The 20102-nt window shown below is 51.1% G+C and overlaps 1 protein-coding gene across 6 annotated transcripts in view; it reads left to right on the top strand.

Annotated features, from left to right (window-relative positions):
- CHST15 (carbohydrate sulfotransferase 15) overlaps nt 1-20102 on the top strand; it is an 88048-nt gene that overhangs the window by 59588 nt on the left and 8358 nt on the right. For all 6 annotated transcript variants that reach the window (XM_081573399.1, XM_081573403.1, XM_081573404.1 and 3 more), the window contains one exon: nt 17926-18082. In XM_081573399.1, the coding sequence (XP_081429525.1) occupies nt 17926-18082 (157 nt within the window). The remainder of the gene's footprint in view (nt 1-17925; nt 18083-20102) is intronic.

Below are 20102 nucleotides of genomic sequence, written 5' to 3' on the forward strand. Positions count from 1 at the left end.
ATGCTGAGGTCATTGGCAACGGCTGTGTGCGTGGCAGAATCTTAGGGCTGCCAGGACTTAAAATCATTTAGTCCATTACGTCCCTCCTGGCCCAACCAGTACCCCTGCACCAGAGACAAGAGGCTCCATTCTGGCCCAAGAGTTCCCATCCAGGACAACCCAGTTCTGCTCAGACAGCCCTGTGAGAGCATCCTTCCTACGCTGACCCCAGGTCTGTCTTTTGGGAGTGTCCACACTTTGGACCCATTTCTTCCCCATAGAGCTACATAGATCAAGTCTAATCCTTCTAAATGGGAGAGTCTGCCAGATGTAGAAAACATTGTCAGGGCCTTGTGTCTTTTTTTCTTTTGGACTAAATGCCTCTTGTTATGGGTTATTATGGGGGCTTCCCAGGTGGCACTAGTGATAAAGAACACGCCTGCCGATGCAGGAGACATAAGAGACTTGGGTTCGATCCCTGGGTCGGGAAGATCCCCTGGAGGAGAGCATGGCAACGCACTCCATTACTCTTGCTTGGAGAATCCCATAGACAGAGGAGCCTGGAGGGCTACATTCCATGGGGTCACAAATAGCACACAGCACAAGGGTTATTATGCCCCACATCCCCACACACGCCAAAGATGTGTGTGAACTTGACCCTGTTGGGAAATAGAACCTTTGCTGATGGACTCAGGTTAAGATGAGGTCACACTGGATGAGGGGGGGCCCTAACCCAGGAGCTGGTGTCCTTATGGGGAGAGGAGCTGTGGATCCTGGGACCCACAGATGCAGGGAGAACGCTGTGTGAGAATGAGGCAGAGGCTGGTATGACGCCCCCAAACCCCCGAGGACCGCCAGGGACGGCCGGGACCGAGGCCCGGAACAGACTCTCCTCAGAAGCCCCGGAGCGAACCAGCCCTGCTGACACCTGGATTTAGAACTGTGAGAGAATAAATTCCTGCAGAATAAGCCCCAAGTCGGCGATAATTCGTTATTAGCAGTCCTAGGACTCTAACACACCCCTGGTTCCTTCCTCGGACAGCAGACATTCCTGGCCCCGTAGCCTTGCAAATGATAATCGTTTAAAAAACACCCATAATCTCCCACCCAGATAATCGATATTTTTATTTTGGTTTGTTTTCTTCCAAGCTAATACTTATCTATGCAGAGAAGTGGTATGTGTGTGTGTGTGTGTGTGTGGTGTGGTGTGTGTACAGCTGTGTGACTATACAGTCTCACATCTTGCTTCTTTCATTTCGAATTCTTGACTTACCTCCGCGGGCCCCCCATGGCTCTCGGAGTGGCCTCCATGCCCTGCAGTGATCTGGTCACAGAGCTGGATGGCCCCTGCCCCATTCCCACCCCTGCAGCCCCCCTGTGTGGCACCACGAGGGCCATCTTGATGTTGCAGATTGTTCCACTCTGCCCGCTGCACCTCCTCCGGCCTCGGGAGCCCCTCCACGCTGGTCCTGAGGCTGCCCTGACCGCAGGGCAGCTTGCCATGTCCAGCCTGCCGCTTCCCACACCTCGGGAGACAGAAATTCGGCCCTTCTGCCCAGGGAGTGGGCTGCTGGCACCCCCCGGCTTGAGAACAGTTGACCCAAACCAGCGGTGCTCCCGTGTGTACGTGATTACATAACCGTCAGCCTTGAAAGGCCCGGTGACTAAGTGACCCCGCACTGCCCACAGAGGTGTTTTCACAGCTGCTCTGTTGCCCTCCCCCAGGCCACCCCCGCTGTGGCTCACGAGGCTGTACCGTTCTCTCGGAAGGGGCGGGGGCCTCACTGCTTGGCCACTGTCCTCCCATCACGTCTCCCTGTTCCTCATTCTGAGGAAGGTCACCTGCCTCGACTCCAGAGGGCCAAGAAGGTGAAACTCCGGCCTCTGTCACCCCTGGGCACAGAAATGGGAGCACTGCGGATGGGGCGCTCAACACCAGCTGCAGACAGGGGTGGGCGTTATGGTCTGCAGTTCAGCCAGGGCGGGGAGGGAGGGGGAAGTGTGGCACCGAAGAGGGAAGGAACAGCCAGTGGAGAGTGCAGAGAAAGGCCTTTCTGGAAGAGCTGAGGCCAGGCAGGGTTTTGAGGGCTGAGTAAGAGTTTGCCAAGTAAAGAGAGAGGGAGATGGTCAAGGGGAAGGAGCACTCTGGGCAGGGAGGATGGAGAACACGAAGGGAAGGACTGCGTGTTCTCAGAGAGCGGAGCCAGCTTCCGTGGGTGTGTTCCTCTCCCCACAGCTCTCATTCAACCTCTGGGGACACAGGAGCCATGAAGACAAGCTTTGAACAGCGAGGGCCATCACGCTGCCCAGGTTCAGATACTGAGCCAGGAGCCAGGCCTGCCCGACTCACCTCTCAGACCTCAACCCATAGTTCCCCTTTTAGTAGATGGCCATCCCAAGGAGTCTTCTCTCTCCTTTTTTTTTTTATTTTTTTTTTATAAATTTATTTATTTTAGTTGGGGGCTAATTACTTTACAATATTGTAATAGTTTTTGCCGTACATTGACATGAATCAGCCATGGGTTTACATGTGTTCCCCTTCCTGGACCCCCCACCCACCTCCCTCCCCATCCCATCCTTCTGGGTCATCCCATTGCCCCGGCCCTGAGCCCTTGTCACATGCATCGAACATGGAATGGTGTTCTGTTTCACATATGATAATATACATGTTTCAATGCTATTCTCCAAAAAAGAACAAATGCTCTGTTTATACTGGGAACTGAGAGTTCTTGCCTTCCTGACACTCACTTAACAGAAAGAGTTCATCCCAGGCACATGCTGGGCACTGCTCTTGGTGCTGAGCAGACGCACACAGACGCCTGCCCCCCAGGAACTGCCCTTTGTCAGGAATGCGAGGCACTGATTCTCACGCACACGTGATGGTGCGGAGGAGAAGGGCAGGGTGCCATGGCCACACAGCCTCCTCAGGAAGCTAACCCCATCAGGGGGCTGCTGACTGCATTTGTCATCAACTGCTGCATCACGAATCACCCAGAAACCTGGAAGCTTAAGACAACACACTTAACTGTCTTCTGTGGGTCAGAACCCGGCACAGCTTTGCTCTCCCAAGGCCGTTGTCAAGGTGTCACCAGGGCAGGGTCTCATCCGAAGGCTCGATAGGGGAAGGATCTGCTTTCAAGTGCATGCAGTTGTTGGCAGAATTCAGTTCCCCAGGAAGTGTGGGAAGAGGGCCACGGTTCTTTGCTGGTCATTGGCTAGAGGCTGCCCTCAGTACCTTGCCAGTGGGCCACCCCATCATCAGAAGCTGCTTGCTCCATCAGAGCCCGTAAAGGAGTGAGCTGCTGCCAAGTTGGGAGCCTCCATCATTGGTAATCCGAGCACAAGAACGACAGCCCATCACCTTTGCCACATTCTCTCGATGAGAAGCAAGTCACGTGGTCCAGGACACAGGCAAGGGGAGGGGGTTACAGGGGATGAATACCAAGAGGTGAGGATCTTCGGGACCACCTTAGAAGTTACCTGCTTCTCTGTGCTGCTTTCTCGTTCCCCTGGGAAACCACGCCCTTATGGCCAGAAGGAGAGGAAGTGCTGGGTAGCACGGTGCGCAGTGGCAGCGACCCCGCATGCGCAGGGCAGTGTGTGCACATGTGCGTCTTCTGGGGGGTTACTGACAGCAGCAGCTGTTCCACTGCTTTTTAAACATTTATAAAGGATGTAACAATAGGACTGTCTTCTTTTCTGAGCCCTGGGTCTCATGGCCTGTCTGAAATGGCTGGCTCATTTCCCATTGCAACCAGAAAGGATGATGAATACCAGGTGTTTAGTTCCCATTAGTCTTTACTGGGTCCCAGGCGGTCAGCCACTCTAGCCATTCTGTGACCTTGCACTTCTGCAAGTGGGAGATGCCCTGAGTTTCTCCCTGCCCGTGGGATTGGGCCGAAGTTTTCTTTCCTTGTACAAGTAGGCTCAGAGAGGAGTGGGAAAATCTTCGTTTCTAGTTTAAAATTAACGTTTAGCCTTCCTGTCTATAATTGATCAAAGGCAGAGGGTTTGAAAATGTTGGAATTGTAAGCAAAATCAAATCAACCACTTTAAAGCTTCCGGAGAAGCAAGCCCATTTATCTTTCTGGAGAAGAAGAGAGAATAGTGGAATGTGGATGGAATGGTTCTTAGGGTCAAAGGGCCAGCCAAGAATTCCTGTCGCAAGTTTCTCTACGTGAGAGATAACGACAATTTAAAATTCCAGCTCCTCGGCTAAATCAGCCCAGTTAATTAAAAAGAAGCCACCAATTACAAGCAGAGTTTTCCTTCATTTAGTTCAATTCTTAAGTGGAAAAGACTTCTTTTCAACACTGCCCACATTGGCTGCCTGCCTGTTCATTTGTGAGACAGTTGATGGAGTTTGACTCAATGCAGACGTGGTTACAGCCCCCGAGAAATGCAGAAAATGGCTAGAAGGTGCCCATCCCTTCAGTGTACTTTGCGGGATGTTTGGAGAGTGGTCCTGCACCATCAGTCAGGGACTTTACCATCCCTGTATCTTGGGCTTGATTTTTCGGGTGATCTTCCCACAGTGCATGGTAACCACCACCTCAGGAGTCTTCGGTTTTCACGTTTTATGGAGAGAGGCCAAAGCAGAAGGAGAAGTCAGCTCCATTAAGGGTAGAACTTGATTTTGACCCCAGCGTCTTGAGACCCAGTGTCTTGTCCCCAGTGCCTTGGAACGTGGGGAGTTATTTTCTTCATCTGCTTTTATGAACTGATTTTCTTAACAACCCACTGGGCTGGTTAAATAGATTATTCTCTTCATGACGATAAGCTAGGAATGGAAGGAATGAGGCTGCTAATGAAATGAATCCATTTATGTGCAGTTTTTTCATTTGGACAGAGAGTAATGAGCAGGAGGGAACCTTTGGACTGGAACCTTGAGCCTTTCGTGAATGTCGTTCCATCTCCAGAGTGGCTGTTGGGGTGTGTGGGTGGTGAACAGGGACCCAGGATCACTGTGATAGGGACACAGCCTCAGGGACCAGAGGGTCTGTATTTGAACCCCATCTCTGCGGCTCTCTGGACGTGTGACCTTCAGCAGGTTATTCAACCTCTCTATGCCTTGTTTCTTCATTGATGAAATGAGGGGAAATAGTCCTATATCTGGGGCTTCTCTGGTGGCTCAGATGGTAAAGAATCTGCCTGCAATGCGGGAGACCCAGGTTCAGTCCCTGGGTCGAGAAGATGCCCTGGAGAAGGGAATGGCTACCCAGTCTGGTATTCCTGCCTGGAGAATTCCATGGACTAGAGGAGTCGGGCAGACTACAGTCCATGGGTTCACCTAGAGTCGCACATGACTGAGCAAGTAACACTTTCACTTTCAGTCGCATATCTTGGGTCGTGAGGATGAAGTGACTTACTGTCTAGTGTGTTTAAAAGTGCTGGGCAAATGGTAACTATTATATACTTATTCAGTTCAGTTCAGTTCAGTTGCTCAGTCGTGTGCAACTCTTTGCAACCCCATGAATTGCAGCACGCCAGGCCTCCCTGTCCATCACCAACTCCCGGAGTTTACCCAAACCCATGTCCATTGAGTCAGTGATGCCATCCAACCATCTCATCCTCTGTCGTCCCCTTCTCCTCCTGCCCCCAATCCTTCCCAGCATTAGGGTCTTTTCCAATGAGTCAACTCTTTGCATGAGATGGCCAAAGTATTGGAGTTTCAGCTTCAACATCAGTCCTTCCAATGAACACCCAGGATTGATCTCCTTTAGGATGGATTGATTGGATCTCCTTGCAGTCCAAGGGACTCTCAAGAGTCTTCTCCAACACCACAGTTCAAAAGCATCAATTCTGTGGCACTCATCTTTCTTCACCATCCAACTTTCACATCCACACATGACCACTGGAAAAACTTGACTAGATGGACTTTTGTTGGCAAAGTAATGTCTCTGCTTTTAAATATGCTATCTAGGCTGGCTATAACCTCCTTCCAAGGAGTAAGCGTCTTTTAATTTCATGGGCTGCAGTCCCCATCAGCAGTGATTTTGGAGCCCCAAAAAATAAAGTCTGACACTGTTTCCACTGTTTCCCCATCTGTTTCCCATGAAGTGATGGGACCAGATGCCATGATCTTAGTTTTCTGAACATTGAGCTTTAAGCCAACTTTTTCACTCTCCTCTTTCGCTTTCATCAAGAGGCTCTTTAGTTCTTGTTCACTTTCTGCCATAAGAGTGGTGTCATCTGCATATCTGAGGTTATTGATATTTCTCCCGGCTAATATACTTATTAGTTACTATTATTAAGCCACAATAGTAGCAAGTAATAATAACAATATCCAGATCAAACACTCAGATACTCACGAAATGTTTATTGAGCCCTCTTGATATGCTAGATGCAGTGCATACGTTGGAGAGCCAAGTCCTTCCCGTCTGCCCTCCTGGAGTCTCCTCCAGTGGAGAGGTGGCAACCTACCGTTCACTGATCACTTTTTTCAGCCTGGTTCAGTGCTAAGTCATTTTCAGGCATTGCCTCTTCTGAACTTTGCAAGCGGGTGAGAGGACTGTTTTGACACCTCACAGCTGATGTGTGTGGGCTCAGTGGGGTTAAGTCACCTATCAGATGTCACCTGGTTAATAAGTGGCCTGACTAGGATTCGATCCCACGTCACTTGGACTGAGGGGCCAAGCTTTTCATCTTTGTCATAGGTCAGTTACTGGAAGGCCAGCTCTGCGGCAGAGGGTGCAGGAAGTTTATCAGTTCAGTATCAGTTCAGTCACTCAGTCATGTCTGACTCTTTGCGACCCCATGGACTGCAGCACGCCAGGCCTCCCTGTCCTTAACCATATCTCAGAGCTTGCTTAAACTCATGTCCATTGAGTTGGTAATGCCATCCAACCATCTCATCCTCTGTCGTCCCCTTCTTCTCCTGCCTTCAATCTTGCCTAGCATCAGGGTCTTTTCCAATGAGTCAGTTCTTCGCATCAGGTGGCCGAAGTATTGGAGCTTCAGCTTCAGCATCAGTCCTTCCAGTGAATATTCAGGACTGATTTCCTTTAGGATGGACTGGCTGGATCTCCTTAACATCCAAGGGACTCTCAAGAGTCTTCTTCAACACCACAATTCTTTGGCACTCAGCTCTCTTTATAGTCCAGCTCTCACATCCATATATGACTACTGGAAAAACCATAGCTTTGACTAGACGGACCTTTGTTGGCAAAGTAATGTCTCTACTTTTTAATATGCTGTCTAGATTAGTCATAACTTTTCTCCCAAGGAGCAAGCGTCTTTTAATTTCATGGCTGCAGTCACCATCTGCAGTGATTTTGGAGGCCGCCCCCAAATGAAGTTTATAGGGCATATGTTTTGGGGCCAGCCCCCGTGAGGGGCGACAGGGCAGAACCAACAGAGGGAGAGGTCACAACAGGGGTCTCAGCCAACCGCTTCCTCAAGGCATCTCCCATCCACTGGCCATTGCCTGTGTCTTCCCTGGGGAGGTGTAACCTCAGGTGGGTCAGGTCTTTCAGTGAAGGGACTGAACTTGTGAGCCATGAGCAGGATGGAGGCTCCCCACGTGGGCAGAGTTCTGTAAGCAGTAAGGATGCCAGTCTGCGTAGGTGCCTAAGCCTGGACTCAGCTCCTTCACTTGTGTCCATATGAGTGACAGCAGGATCCCGACTCAAGGCGTAGACCAGCTTGCGGAGCAGGGAGCTGAGCCGGATTGACACTTCTGAAATTGCCGTGCGCCTCCCCACTACAGATGAGAGTCTCTCTGGTGACTCAGCCGCTGCTGAAAACCTCCCACCAGCCCAGCTTCTCCAGGTTGCTGGAAGCATCGACTGGTGCACGATAGACGTGTTCTCAGGCAGAATAGGAGCTCTGGCATTGCAAGGCCGAGGGATGTTTTCTCTATAGCAGATTTTGCATGAGGATTGAAAAGCAGGCTGTTCCCTAGCACCGACAGATTAATTTTTAATGTAAATGAGCTCAAAGGGAAATTAGGAGAACTCCCTTGTGGGCAAGAGATGGAATCTGGTGGAGGGGGCGTGGCGCTGAAATGTACAGGTCATCACAACCGCGCATCGCGCACCCCCGCCACCTAAGGCTTCGCTCTCCTCCCTTTTCCCTCTTTAAGACCTCGGAGGTTTTGGAATCCCAGGCAGCAGTCTTGAGAAAGACTGTAGCAGAGTGTCCTAAGCCGCGGGTTAATTTCCTGGTGAATTCGGGTGTTCTGCTTCTCCGAAGCTGCCTGTCTGGGTGTCACTGACACACCTTGGTATGGGCCCTAAAGGTGACACCAGGTCCCTTTGATGGGGCTGCGCTGTGAGCCACCAGGGAAGGGAGAGGGAGCCGGCCGGCTCTGGGTCAGGGCCACAGGCCCTGTCCTCTGAAGGCCGTTCAGGAGTGTCCGCCCGGGGAGGGACCTCATCTCGTTACTGGTGGGAGAAAAGCCATCGTGCTGAAAACCCGCATGTGTTTAACACTGTTTATTTTTTCGGGAAGTGTTTACAAAGTCATTGGTAGTCCTGAGTATTCCCACACGGACTGTTTGCAAAAGAAGGCTCTGTGTGCTGGGGAGCTCAGGGAAGAAGAGCCCGCTGTGTGTCCATCTGCAGAGATTGGAAAGCTGTGGGGGCATGGGGCGCTGACGCCGGGCCGCCAGGAGGAGTCAGGGGGCCTCTCCTACCCAGGGTGTGGGGGCTGACGAGTGAGGGCGGCCCATGTCCCGGACTGGCCAGCCTGGGGGCAGTGGCCATTGCTCCACAGTGAGGTCTCCCACCTGGGAGTCCAGGCCTGGCCTTGCTGCTGCCTTAACCTGGGGGTAGCCCAACCATTCTCGGCACCTGCCTTTCCTCTTTTCCCCTGGTCTCAGGGTCTCGGACGCATCTCCCGTGAAAGTGCTTTGTGAGCCACACAGGGCTCGTAGGTGGAGGGCTGCTGGCATGGCCTCCATCCACAGAGGTTCACCGAGGCCCAGCAATTGGATGCTCAGAGAGAATCAGAGCTGGGCCCAGAACCCTGCTCGTGCTCAAGGGGAAGAGAAGGCCCAGCCCAGGCAGCCCCGGGAACCGGAAGCTCTGCATTCCTGTGGACCCTTTTTAGGCCCCAACCTAGTATGTTCTTCTCTGGCAGAAAGTGAGCTTCATCAGCATTGCACAGCCTGGGTGACTCCAGAGGTTTTCTCCAAATAAGCTGGTCTGGCCAGTCCCGCTTCACCGTTCCTCACGATGAGATGTTCACGGTGCGTGAGTCGATGGACAAAGGGCCTCCATCTCAGCGATATTAAATGGCTTCTTTTTTTCCTCGTAGGAAAAATATATATCATCATTACTGATGACACTGTGTCAAAGGTTGGGAAGTTATCGATCGGAAATTTGGGGCTGGGTGCCAGCAAATGGACAGTAATGGCGGACTGCTCTGGCCGGCACTGGTCACCACACGCATGAGACCCTCCAGGAGCCACAGAACCCTGTGCTCTTGTGGGGGCGGATTGGAAGACATGAGTGTGCCCACTCTTGGGGGCTGCCGGTGATGGAATGTGACCCTTCACATGTGTGTTGCCAGCTGGCGCGCACTCCAGGGGTACAGAGAGGCCAGGGAGTGCTTGGCCCGAGACAGGCCCGTCCAGGAGCTGTCGGTCAGCTGCCGGGGGTCTTTCCACCAAGCATGGCTCTCTGTGACAGCTGAGGGGTGAGCAGTAGTAAGCTGGAAAGACGGAGGAGCTCCAGGCTTCTGATAGTCTGCACTTGGCTGGACGGACCTGACACTGAGGCTCTAGCTTCTGTGGGCCTTTCAGCCTTGGGGATCTGAGCGATTCGTGACCTGGGCCCCTCTGAGGACCGACCGGTGAAAGCCAGCTTTCCCTTTGGGGTGATGAAAATGTTGTAGAATTAGATGGTGCTGGTGTTTGCACAAGTTTGCGCATTTACCAAAAACTGCTACATTGTTCGCTTGTTTAAAAGGGTGAATTTTATGGGGTGTGGATCATCTCTCAATTTAAATGTAGTATGAAAAAAATTCACAAAAGGAGGAGAAACCAGCCGCAGGGGGTGGTCTCATCGAACTAGCGATGTTTGAGCTGGAACCTGTGGAGTCTACACCTAGAGGAAGGCCAGTCAACACTCATGTCATCGTCTCAGAGCTAAATGATAAAACGAAATGAGCTGTTTGCAGTGGCCCGTGAGTATTAGCTCATCCACGTGGTGAGAGATCAGGAAGTAGGGACAGGAACCGTGAGATACCTGGACTTCTGTTGTGCTGTGATTTCCAGTTGCCGAGCATGTTTTCTCTTCCTGGTCGTGCCAGGTTTCACTCTGGATGTCTGCTGCTGTATTATAGGTATGATGGCATTTCAGGCTCCGGCAACTTATTAAGTCAGTCTGTGACAGAACTGACTTTTGCTTCCAAATCACTCTGCACCTAAAACAATAAAAACTTCAAAACAAAACCCCCACACCGTCAGATGGCTAGTCCCCCACTCGGGCCAGCTGCCAACTTGGTTCCGTTGCTAAAGTATGAGCCCGGGGCCAGGTCCTGTTGGGTCACTGGGCTTTGGGGTCAGGCAGGCCTGGGTTGGTTTGGGCCCAGACCTGGGGCCTCCTGGGCCCTGTGACCTTGGGAAGCTTTGCAAGATTAGAGAGGACAGAGTGCATCCCGAAGGCTGGTTGTGAACAGGGAGGGAGATAGCGCATGTAGTGCTGAGCACAGGGCAGTCCTCAGTAGCCAGATGCAGCCACGCAGCGGGTGGACACCAAGAGGATTCTGGGAGGCTAAAATGTACAGCCCTGGAGTGAGCCTGGCTGGAGGAGAGGCCCATGGGGTAGTGGCCGCCCCTGTTTTCCTGACTATCAATACACCCAATTCTGCTCACCTAGGCTCAGAGAAGTGCCCCGCTGTTGTTGGATGAATTCAGCTGTGACCTTGGGGTAACCACCCAGATTTTACATGGTGAGACCTGTGAGCTCACTGCTGGCCACTCCTTTGTCCCTCCTGGAAAGAGATGTGGTTCTTTCCAGAGGGACCAGGTTCAGGGAAGCCCCTGCTGCCTCCACTCTCATGCCCCTCTCTGGGAGTGCTGAGGTCCCAGGACCCCTGTCCTGCCCAGGAAAGACACCTCACACCCATGAGCCAGCCTGCTGTCCCGGGGCTGCCCCAGCAGCCTTCTAAAATAACCGCAGCACAGAAGGCCCGGAATGTCTTATATTTGGAATTGCTATTGGAAACAGTTCTGGCCAAATGTAACACCCATCTGTTTGGGAGGGTTTGAGAGTCAGAAAATGAGGTGGTTCAGCAGGAGGGGGCTTGGCAGCACCAAAACTCAGGGCTGGGGTTGGGGATCAGGGTCAGCTGGCCCTCACTCGGCCAGGGAGGCCCTCACCCCTGCAGCCTGGACCACGCTTGTCATGCTGGATGGCCCCAGTTGGAGAAAGGTTTCTCCGTATCAAACCTGGCTTTCTTCCTGAACCTTCTACCCAGGGGTCAGTCTTTCAGGAGTCTGGGACCTGTCCCCTCCCAGCTCTGAAGAGCCTTTTAGCCGTTGAAGCTGGCGTCCTTCCTGCTGAGTCTCGCTTCTCCAGATGAAGTGACTCCTTCCCCTTCTCTGTTTGGCACCCAGCCCTGAAGGCGAGTGTCCTCTGGGGCTCTGACCTGGCCGGGTGGCACAGAGCAACACCCTCCCAACATTCTCAGTGCCATGCCTTTATTAATGTAGCCTGAAATGCTTGCATCCCTGCAGCTCTGTGATGATTCATTATGCACTTATGTCAGCTAAACCCCTTATGTAGTTTCCAGGTTGGCCTCTTTCCCCTACATCATCATTGCACAGTTGATTTTTAAAGAGTAAAATATGGATATTTAGGTTTATTTTGTTACGCTTCCACTTGTTATTTGAGTGTGCCTATAACCCAAAGTGGGGTCTGGCTGCTTGCCGCTTAAAAGCCAATAAAGAGGCAAGGCTAGTGGAAAGGAAAGTTTATTTTGGATGCTGGCAACTGGGGTTGGGGGAGTGGATACTTCTCCAAAGGCCCACACCCACCCTCTACTCCCTCCAATCAGGGGGCAAGAGCTTTTATAGACAGAGGGAGGGAGGTACGTGCAGAAACAGCATGGTCAGCTCTGACAGTCATCTTGAAGTTGGTCATCGGTGATCTGACCAGAGTCATCTTGAATGTTTTAGGTACAGTTCATCTTCAGTTCCAGGGTCAGTTCGTTTCCATTTTCTTGAGGCCAGTTCTCAGAATTCCAGCAGCTCATGTCATGGCGACAGTCTGGTCATCATGTAGTTAACTTCTTCCACCTGGTGGGGGTTTCAGTATCTACAAGACAGCTCACCGGGTGCGGCTCAGAATATTATCTGCAGCCCTTGAGGAGGAACTAAAGGTCCTTGACTTAATGACTACATTACTGTTGTCTAGTCTTGTTGAACTGTTTTCTGTTTTCCTTTGTCTCTGCATTTTCTCACTTCTCTGATTAAACTTATTCGTTGGCTAACGTTGTCCCACAGACACAGGCAGGTGGAGGACATGGTCCATAATGTCCTGCTCCGGCGTTTTGAGGTGCGTTTGGAGCCTTATTCTTGATATATCTGCTCTCCTTCTCAACGTTTTTTGAATGGTCTTAACGCATCCAAGTGGCTAGCACTCTTCCAAGATCATTATCTGACTTTTTCTCCCCAGAGAGTAGTTGTGGGGAATCACACACTCTTGTAAGTCGCTTCAGTCGTGTCTGACTCTGTGCGACCCCGTGGACTGTAGCCCACCAGGCTCCTCTGTCCATGGGATTCTTCAGGCAACTGGAGTGGGTTGCCATGCCCTCCTCCAAGGGATCTTCCGACTCAGGGATGGACCCAAGGTCTGACTCCTGTGTCTCCTGCATTGGCAGGCAGATTCTTTACCCACTAGTACCACCTAGGAAGCCCACCTGGGAAAATCACAGTATTGTTTATTCAAGACAGTCTTACCCCAGGTTCTTCAAGGGTACTCAGATAGTACCCTCTGGGGAAGTAAGGGTCTTGATTTGCTTGTCCTCCTTCTCATTTCTTTGCGGAGGAGGTGGCCACACGGCCATCATCCTCCTGCACACGCAGGTCACTCTTCGAGGGTCTCAGGGTGAGAGACAAGTGCTGGCAGAAATGACTCCTCAGGAATTTGGTTTCGGGTCTGTATTAGTTTCTTGGGGGGCCCTCGTAACAAATTATCACAAATGTGCTGGCTTAAAAAAACAGACATTTATTCTCTCATTGTTCTAGAGGCCAGAGGTCAAAGTTAAGGTGGTGGTGGTCAGTTTAGTTCCTCCTGGAAGTTCTGAGGGAGGGCTCATTCCACTGGTCTCCTAGCTTCCGGTGGCTTCCGCAATCCTGGTGTCCTTATCTTGTAGGTAACTCTTCAGTTTCTGCCTCTGTCTTCATGTGGCCTCCTCCCCACGTGTCCCTGTCCTCACCCCTTACAGGGACACCAGTCCTTAGATTTTGGGCCCACCATAAGCCCAAGATGTCTTACCTGGAGGCCTTCACCATAATGACATCTGCAGAGACCCTATTGACGAAATAAGATCCCATTTGCAGATACCTGTGGTCAGGACTTGGGTATCTTTCAGGACATCTGTAGACTCCAAATAGGCGCGGGGAGGTTCTCTGCTCAAATAGGGAATGAAGGACCTGTTACAGACACGCATCTCAGCACGTGTGTGGGCTCCAGGGAAGCCCACTGCCCATGCTGTGGGCAGATCCAGGGTCCCTGGGGGACTGAGGGGAAGGAGAAATCTCCCCTCACTCTGCTGGTGAAATGGGCCTGGCCTGGTGCTAAGGGCCATGAACCAACCTGATTCACAGAAGGTGGGGCCCTGAGCTCATTTCACTGCACCCCAGGCAGATGGAAATCAGTCTTCTCACTTGGGCAGGGCTGGACTGGCCAGGTTGGACCCGAGGACATGTCCCAGTTTGTCTGCTGGAATTACTTCTGGATCTCTAAAGAATTGTATGGAGTCAGCAGATTCTTCATGACGTTACTTTGTGTTTAAAATTAAGCAAGATTTTAGAGACTCTTGTTTTATTTATGAGCCACCCGTCTACAAGAAACGTTATTATCACAAAATAAGCTCAGCGGGGAAAGCCTGAGCCAAGGGTTGGGATTTTAGGTGGCAGTTGATGTGATAGAATTCCAGTTCTATCATCCAGTTTAGACGGTTGTGTGGGAGGCCTTGCTAACGACTCTAAACTTGAGCTTCCTATTAAAGTCCAAATTCTGATGACAGTCTCAGAGGCGTCGGTCACTTCCCACTGGCATCTTTCTTGGGCAAAGCTGTAAGTCAGCAGCATTCATAAGAAACGGTGTGACCCAGGAGGGACCTCCAACAGACTTGTTGCCACAAGGTGCCCAGTTGTGTACCACCCCACTGCACTTTGAGCTCCACGCAAATCTGATTTGGGGCATTTATTTATCAACTCTTAGATGATGCTGTGACTGAGCCTGCTGTGACAGGTGCCACATTTCAGTCTTGAAGGAGGTCCTGTGTTTGAAGAGGGTAAATAGCACAGCTGATGTGGGGGCCCCTTGTAATAGACGAACGCGGTGTCATCGGGGTCGTGCACGTGGCTGAACAAGTATCTGGGGAAGATCTAACCGCCAGTGCTTGAGCATCTCTCAGGACTAGTCTTGAAGCAAGTCCTTTCGGGGGTGTGGCTGACCAGGCTGAGACGTACAAGCACTCTCCTTCCGGTGTATGTTCGCGGAGTCCAGGCACTCTGGGGGCGGATTCCAAACGCCTCATTACTTCTCTGAGGTGTTCTCCCTGGACACTGGCAGTGAGTGATTTCTAAAGGGCCGTGCAGAAGCCACTGTACCAAACGCCAGAGGGGAAGATGATCCGGTCCCTGAGAAGCTGCTCTGGTTGTCAGGAAATCTTTGGATTCCCTGGTAGCTCAAACGGTAAAGTGTCTGCCTACAATGCGGGAGACCGGGGTTCGATCCCTGGGTCGGAAAGATCCCCTGGAGAAGGAAATGGCAACCCACTCCAGCATTCTGGCCTGGAAAATCCCATGGACGGAGGAGCCTGGTGGGCTATAGTCCATGGTGTCGCAAAGAGTCAGACACGACTCAACGACTTCACTTTCTTTTCTTTTCACTAGTGAGGGGGGAGGGGTGCCGAAGAAGGGGTGTCTGCAGCCCGCCTGTGCCCCCCAGGGCACTGCCGTCTCTGCAGGTGGGGGTGAAGGTGGCCAAGGGCCATGAAGGAAGCCCTAGGTGTGGTCAGCGGTGCACAGCTACCATCCCCAGACCTGTGGGACCCTAGTAAGATTGACTGTTTCCTTCACTGAAAAGAGGGAGGCTGGGTTGGAGACTCTGGGAGAACAGAAAGTATGGAGCCTAGAGAGACAGAGGCGTGCCAGCTCTGAGCAGGGAGCCGGTCTGCATCAGCCTAGTTTCCGGGCAGCCCCGGGCTGAGTGTGCGTGAAGGGTGTCGGGCGCGGGGTGGGGCGGGGCAGGGAGGGGGGCAGGAGGTGTGTGTTGAAAAAGGCATGAGACAGAAACAAAGGGGGAAGTTTTGAAAAAACAAAAGAAAAAAAAGGGTAAAGACTTAGGCTCTCTGCCAGCAGAAAAAGGAGAAGAGGTGAAAAGAGGTGTAGAAAACTCTCAACTTGGAAATTCTGTTAAAGTAAAAAATTACTGGGGCATTCCCTGCTGATCTAGTGGTTAGGTTTCTGGGCTTTCACTGTCGTGGCCCAGGCTCAAACCCTGGGTGAGGAACTGAGATCCTCCAAGCTGCGTGGGACCGCAAAAAAAAAGAACAAAAAAATTTACTCTGCAACAACGGACTCTGTTTGTGTTTGGCTGCCATGTATGTATTATCTTATCTACTTTCATGAATGTTCAAAATTCCCTCTAATTAAATAGAGAAGTGCTATAAGAACAGGTATAGTACCTGATCCCACCCAGTATAACCTGACACGTCTATGTTTTTAAAAAATATAAAATATGCAGATATATATGTGAGTGTGCACTGAAAATTTCTGGAAGGATGTATGAGAAACCAATAACGAGGCTCACCCTTGAGGTTTATATAGATCACCTTGTCATGAGGAAAGCACAGGTAGTTTTCCTGTTTTACAGATGAATTTAATGCTGTACCCATCCTCCCACCGTGACTTAGGGTTTAGGGAAGAGAGCGGACCCTGGGGATCAAAAGTTAAGACCACAAGGGAAATTGGGGCTGAAGACTTTAAAACAAAGGTGTGCTCATTGTAGTGTTATAACTTGTTTTGTTTTACTTTTTGTTTATTTTATTTTGTAATTGATTATTTATTTATTTTTGGCTGTGCTGGGTCTTTTTTGTTGCTCAGACTTTTCTCTAGTTGTGGCAAGTGGAGGCTCCTCTCCAGCTGGGGTGTGCAGGCTTCTAACTGCAGTGGCTTCTCTCGCTGAGGAGCACAGGCTCCAGGGAGCGCAGGCTTCACTAGTTGCAACCCGTGGGCTCAGTAGATGCAGCTCCCAGGCTCTAGAGCACAGGCTCAGTAGTTGTGGCGTGCGGCCCAGTTGCTCCGTGGCATGTTGGGATCTTCCCGGACCAGGAATCGAACCTGTGTCTCCTGCATTGACAGGCGGATTCTTTACTTCTGAGCCATCAGAGAAGCCCGTTCTTTAGTTTATTTGATATAAGAAAAGAATTATCCCATGGGCAAAGAAAATATCTATCTGTAGGGTTAAAGTCCAGTAAAATATATTTGCAGAAAGGGAAAGTGTAGTCACTCAGTCGTGTCCGACTCTTTGCGACCCCGTAGACTGTAGCCCGCCAGACTTCCTTGTCTGTGGGATTCTCCAGGCAAGAATACTGGAGTTGGTTGCCATGTCCTCCTCCAGGGGATCTTCCCAACCCAGAGATCGAACCCAGATCTTTCGCATTACAGGCAGATTCTTCACCATCTGAGCTACCAGAGGACTCCCTGGTGCAGAGGATTTGTGGAAAAAGAAATGTTATTCTGACTCCTGTTAAAGAATGATAAGGCGACTGTTCAGGGCTCTAGGTGTAGGGACCACTGAGGTGGGATCTTGCAGTAGGGGAAGGAGATTGGGGTCAACTCCAGATACAGCAAGAAAAGGTGGGAATTTGTAGCCAAGGAGGATGTGGGTTGGCGGATGGGAAACTAAGAGGAAACAGCAGGGGTAAGGGGAGAGTCTGGCTAAATGGCTGAATTGACCTGGCAGGATTCTTGTTAAAACTGGGGGATACAGAGACAGACAGGGAAAGTCTAAAAGGCAAGGCTGAGCTGGGAAGAAGGCCCAGAGGAACCTGAGAACATTTTGGTCAAATAGAGACACTGTCAGCTCCTGTGTGGAAACAGTGTTACATACATGCCCTGGGGTCTGGGTGAACAGCTCCATGTGCCTGGACACACGTGGAGGTCTACTGGTGTCTGCATGCCATTAGACCTGGGGTGGGGATGTTTTTACATTGTGTTTAAAATAGGTTCCTATCAACCTAGAAAGATACATTTCATAATTTGGCTTTAACTTTGAGTCTGGAATGCGCTAGGAATTTCACACGGAATTGTAATACTGGCAGAACGACAGCTGTTCTGTTATTGTTGCCACGAACAGAGAGAGGAACCGGAAGGGGCATAAAATTTTCATGGCCTCTCTGCTCTCGTACAGTCTTTGTAATCTGGTGTTGTTTCAAAGTTCACTCATCGTGAAAACCGCCTTGGCCCAAGGTGCCTAGAAAGAACGAAAAAAAAGGAAAGCACAGAAAAAACTAATGGGGGCTTGTCTGGAGCCAGTTTAGCCCGTGCCTGAGTCCAGGAGAGCGTGGGTGGACCTGTGAAGGGTGGGGAGACTGTCCAGGGCAGGGGCGGTTGGAAGCAGCTCGTGGGCTAGGGAAGAAGAGAGCAGTGGTGTCTTAATGAACCGAACGAGGTAACATAATTGCTTGTTGATTTCCACTGTCACGCAAATGGTGCGATTTCACATTCCTGGGGGTAAAAAGATCCATCTGTTTTATTCACAGGTTGTACTCCGACTATCTCTACTTTGCAAGTTCGAATAAATCTGCAGATGACTTCCATGAAAAAGTGACAGAAGCTCTGCAGCTGTTTGAAAATTGCATGCTGGATTATTCATTGCGTGCCTGTGTCTACAACAACACCCTCAACAACGCCATGCCTGTGCGTACGCGGAAGGGCTGCTCAGCGGTTATTATGCCAGGGCATTGTGGATGGGGATTTTAGCATTTAAACAGAGAAGCGTTTTAATGTGCAAATGCCTCTCCCTATGCCTTTGAGCGGTGGCTAATGCCAAACAAATATTCATGGATGTAAAAACTATAAAAGCTGATGGGCTCTTTCAGCTGGCACCCTGCTTTCTTCCTCACTGATGGCTCAGTTGCAATGCCCACTCCTCCCCCCTGCGAAAGAAAGAGGGTGCATTTAGGAAGATTATTATTTAGCAAGGCTCTGAAAACACACCCTGCAATTAGGACTGGCAACGTGAGGACCCGACTCTCTGATTGTCTTAAGAGCGTTCTCTCTAATGCTGGATTGTTTTGTTGGCTTAAAAAATTACCCACCAGTGACTTTCAGTGCTTCTCCGACATAGTCTTAATGGAAAAAATTTTTCCATTGATGCCTCTTTCCTTTGCTCTCGTTTGCCTTCAGGAATATAGCTATACATTTCTTGTTGTTGCTGTTGTTCAGTTGCCCAGTTGTGTCCGACTCTGCAGCCCCATGGACTGCAGCACATCAGGCCTCCCTGTCCTTCACCCTCTCCCGAAGTTTGTCCAAGTTCATGTCCATTGCATCAGTCATGCCATCCAGCCATCTCATCCTCTGATGCCCTCTTCTCTTCCTGCCCTCAATCTTTCCCAGCATCAGGGTCTTTTCCAATGAGTCGGCTCTTTGCGTCAGGTGGCCAAAGTATTGATTGGAGCCTCAGTTTCAGCATCAGTCCTTCCAATGAATATTCAAGGTTGATTTCCCTCAAAGTTTGATCTCCTTGTCCCCCTTTTTTTTTCATGCAAAAGAAGCTGTTACTGGTGACTTCAGCACGGTGTAGCTTAGGGATGGTTTCGTACTGCACAGGCCCCTGGGTCGTCCCAAGTGCCTTCTCAGCAGGTTTGCCGCAGTGGTAAGACTCCTTCAGCCCCCAAGCGTGGTCCACAGGCACTGAGTGTGCCACGTGGTAGATCTGCTTGAGGTGGAGGCTGGGGACCCCCCAGGTGCGATGGGGTTCAAAGTCAAGAAGGTTCACTCCCTTTTCTTTGTTGTCTAGACTATCTCATCTGACTGCGTTGCAGGAAGGGGGCTCTTGTCTAACACTTGGAAATGAATTGTCCAAGGAGACACACACGCAGACAAAGCAAGAGACTTTATTGGGAAGGGGTGCCCCTGTGGAGAGCAGCAGGGTAGGGGAACCCAGTAGAGTCGCTCCGCTAGGTGGCTCAAAGTTTTAGATTTTGTGGCGATGGGGTTAGTTTCCCCGTTGTCTCTGGCCAATCACTCTGACTCCATCCTAGCTGGTGGTGGGTGCATGGCTCAGCCAAGATGGATTTCAGCCAGGAGGATTCTGTGAGGTTGGTAGGACTGGCATCTCCTCTTTTTCTTGACCCTTCCTGAATTATTCTGGTTTGTGGTAGCTTGTTAATTCCGTATTCCTTGCCATGTGTTCCTGACCTGTTGTTAAGATAATTCTATGCAAGTGGCTCCTATCTTGCCTGGCCGGGGCAGGCGGTTCCAGTCAGTGCCTCCCCTAAGAGCAGCACTGACAGAGGAGCAGGTAGGATCCCAGGCCGCCCTGCTGGCGTGGGAAGATGCACACAAGGGATCAACGCAGAATCTGGACCCTGAGCCCCGGGGGCCCATCCCGCCTGCCTGCTCTCCCGCTCTCCACCTCCCACCTTCCTCTCCATCACTGCTCTACAGCCCCACCGTCCCCTGCTGGGTCCTCTTGCCTCACAGCAGGAATTCACAGGTGTGGTCCAAGACCAAGAGTATCAGCATCTCTGGGGACTTGTGAATGCACACTCTCAGGTTGAGCCCCAGACTCCAGAATCAGGAGCTTTGCGGGGGGTGGGTCCATCTGCCTGTGCAGCAGCCCTCCAAGGGGTGTGCTGGGCGCTCGGCTTGGGGACGCCTGGTTCCAGAGCCTTCCCCACTCCCCTCCCTGGCACGTGCTCCTCATCCTTTGGGT

Source organism: Giraffa tippelskirchi, chromosome 2 (assembly GCF_054371585.1).
Source record: "Giraffa tippelskirchi isolate mGirTip1 chromosome 2, T2T-mGirTip1v1.2.pri, whole genome shotgun sequence".
Taxonomy (NCBI): Eukaryota; Metazoa; Chordata; class Mammalia; order Artiodactyla; family Giraffidae; genus Giraffa; species Giraffa tippelskirchi.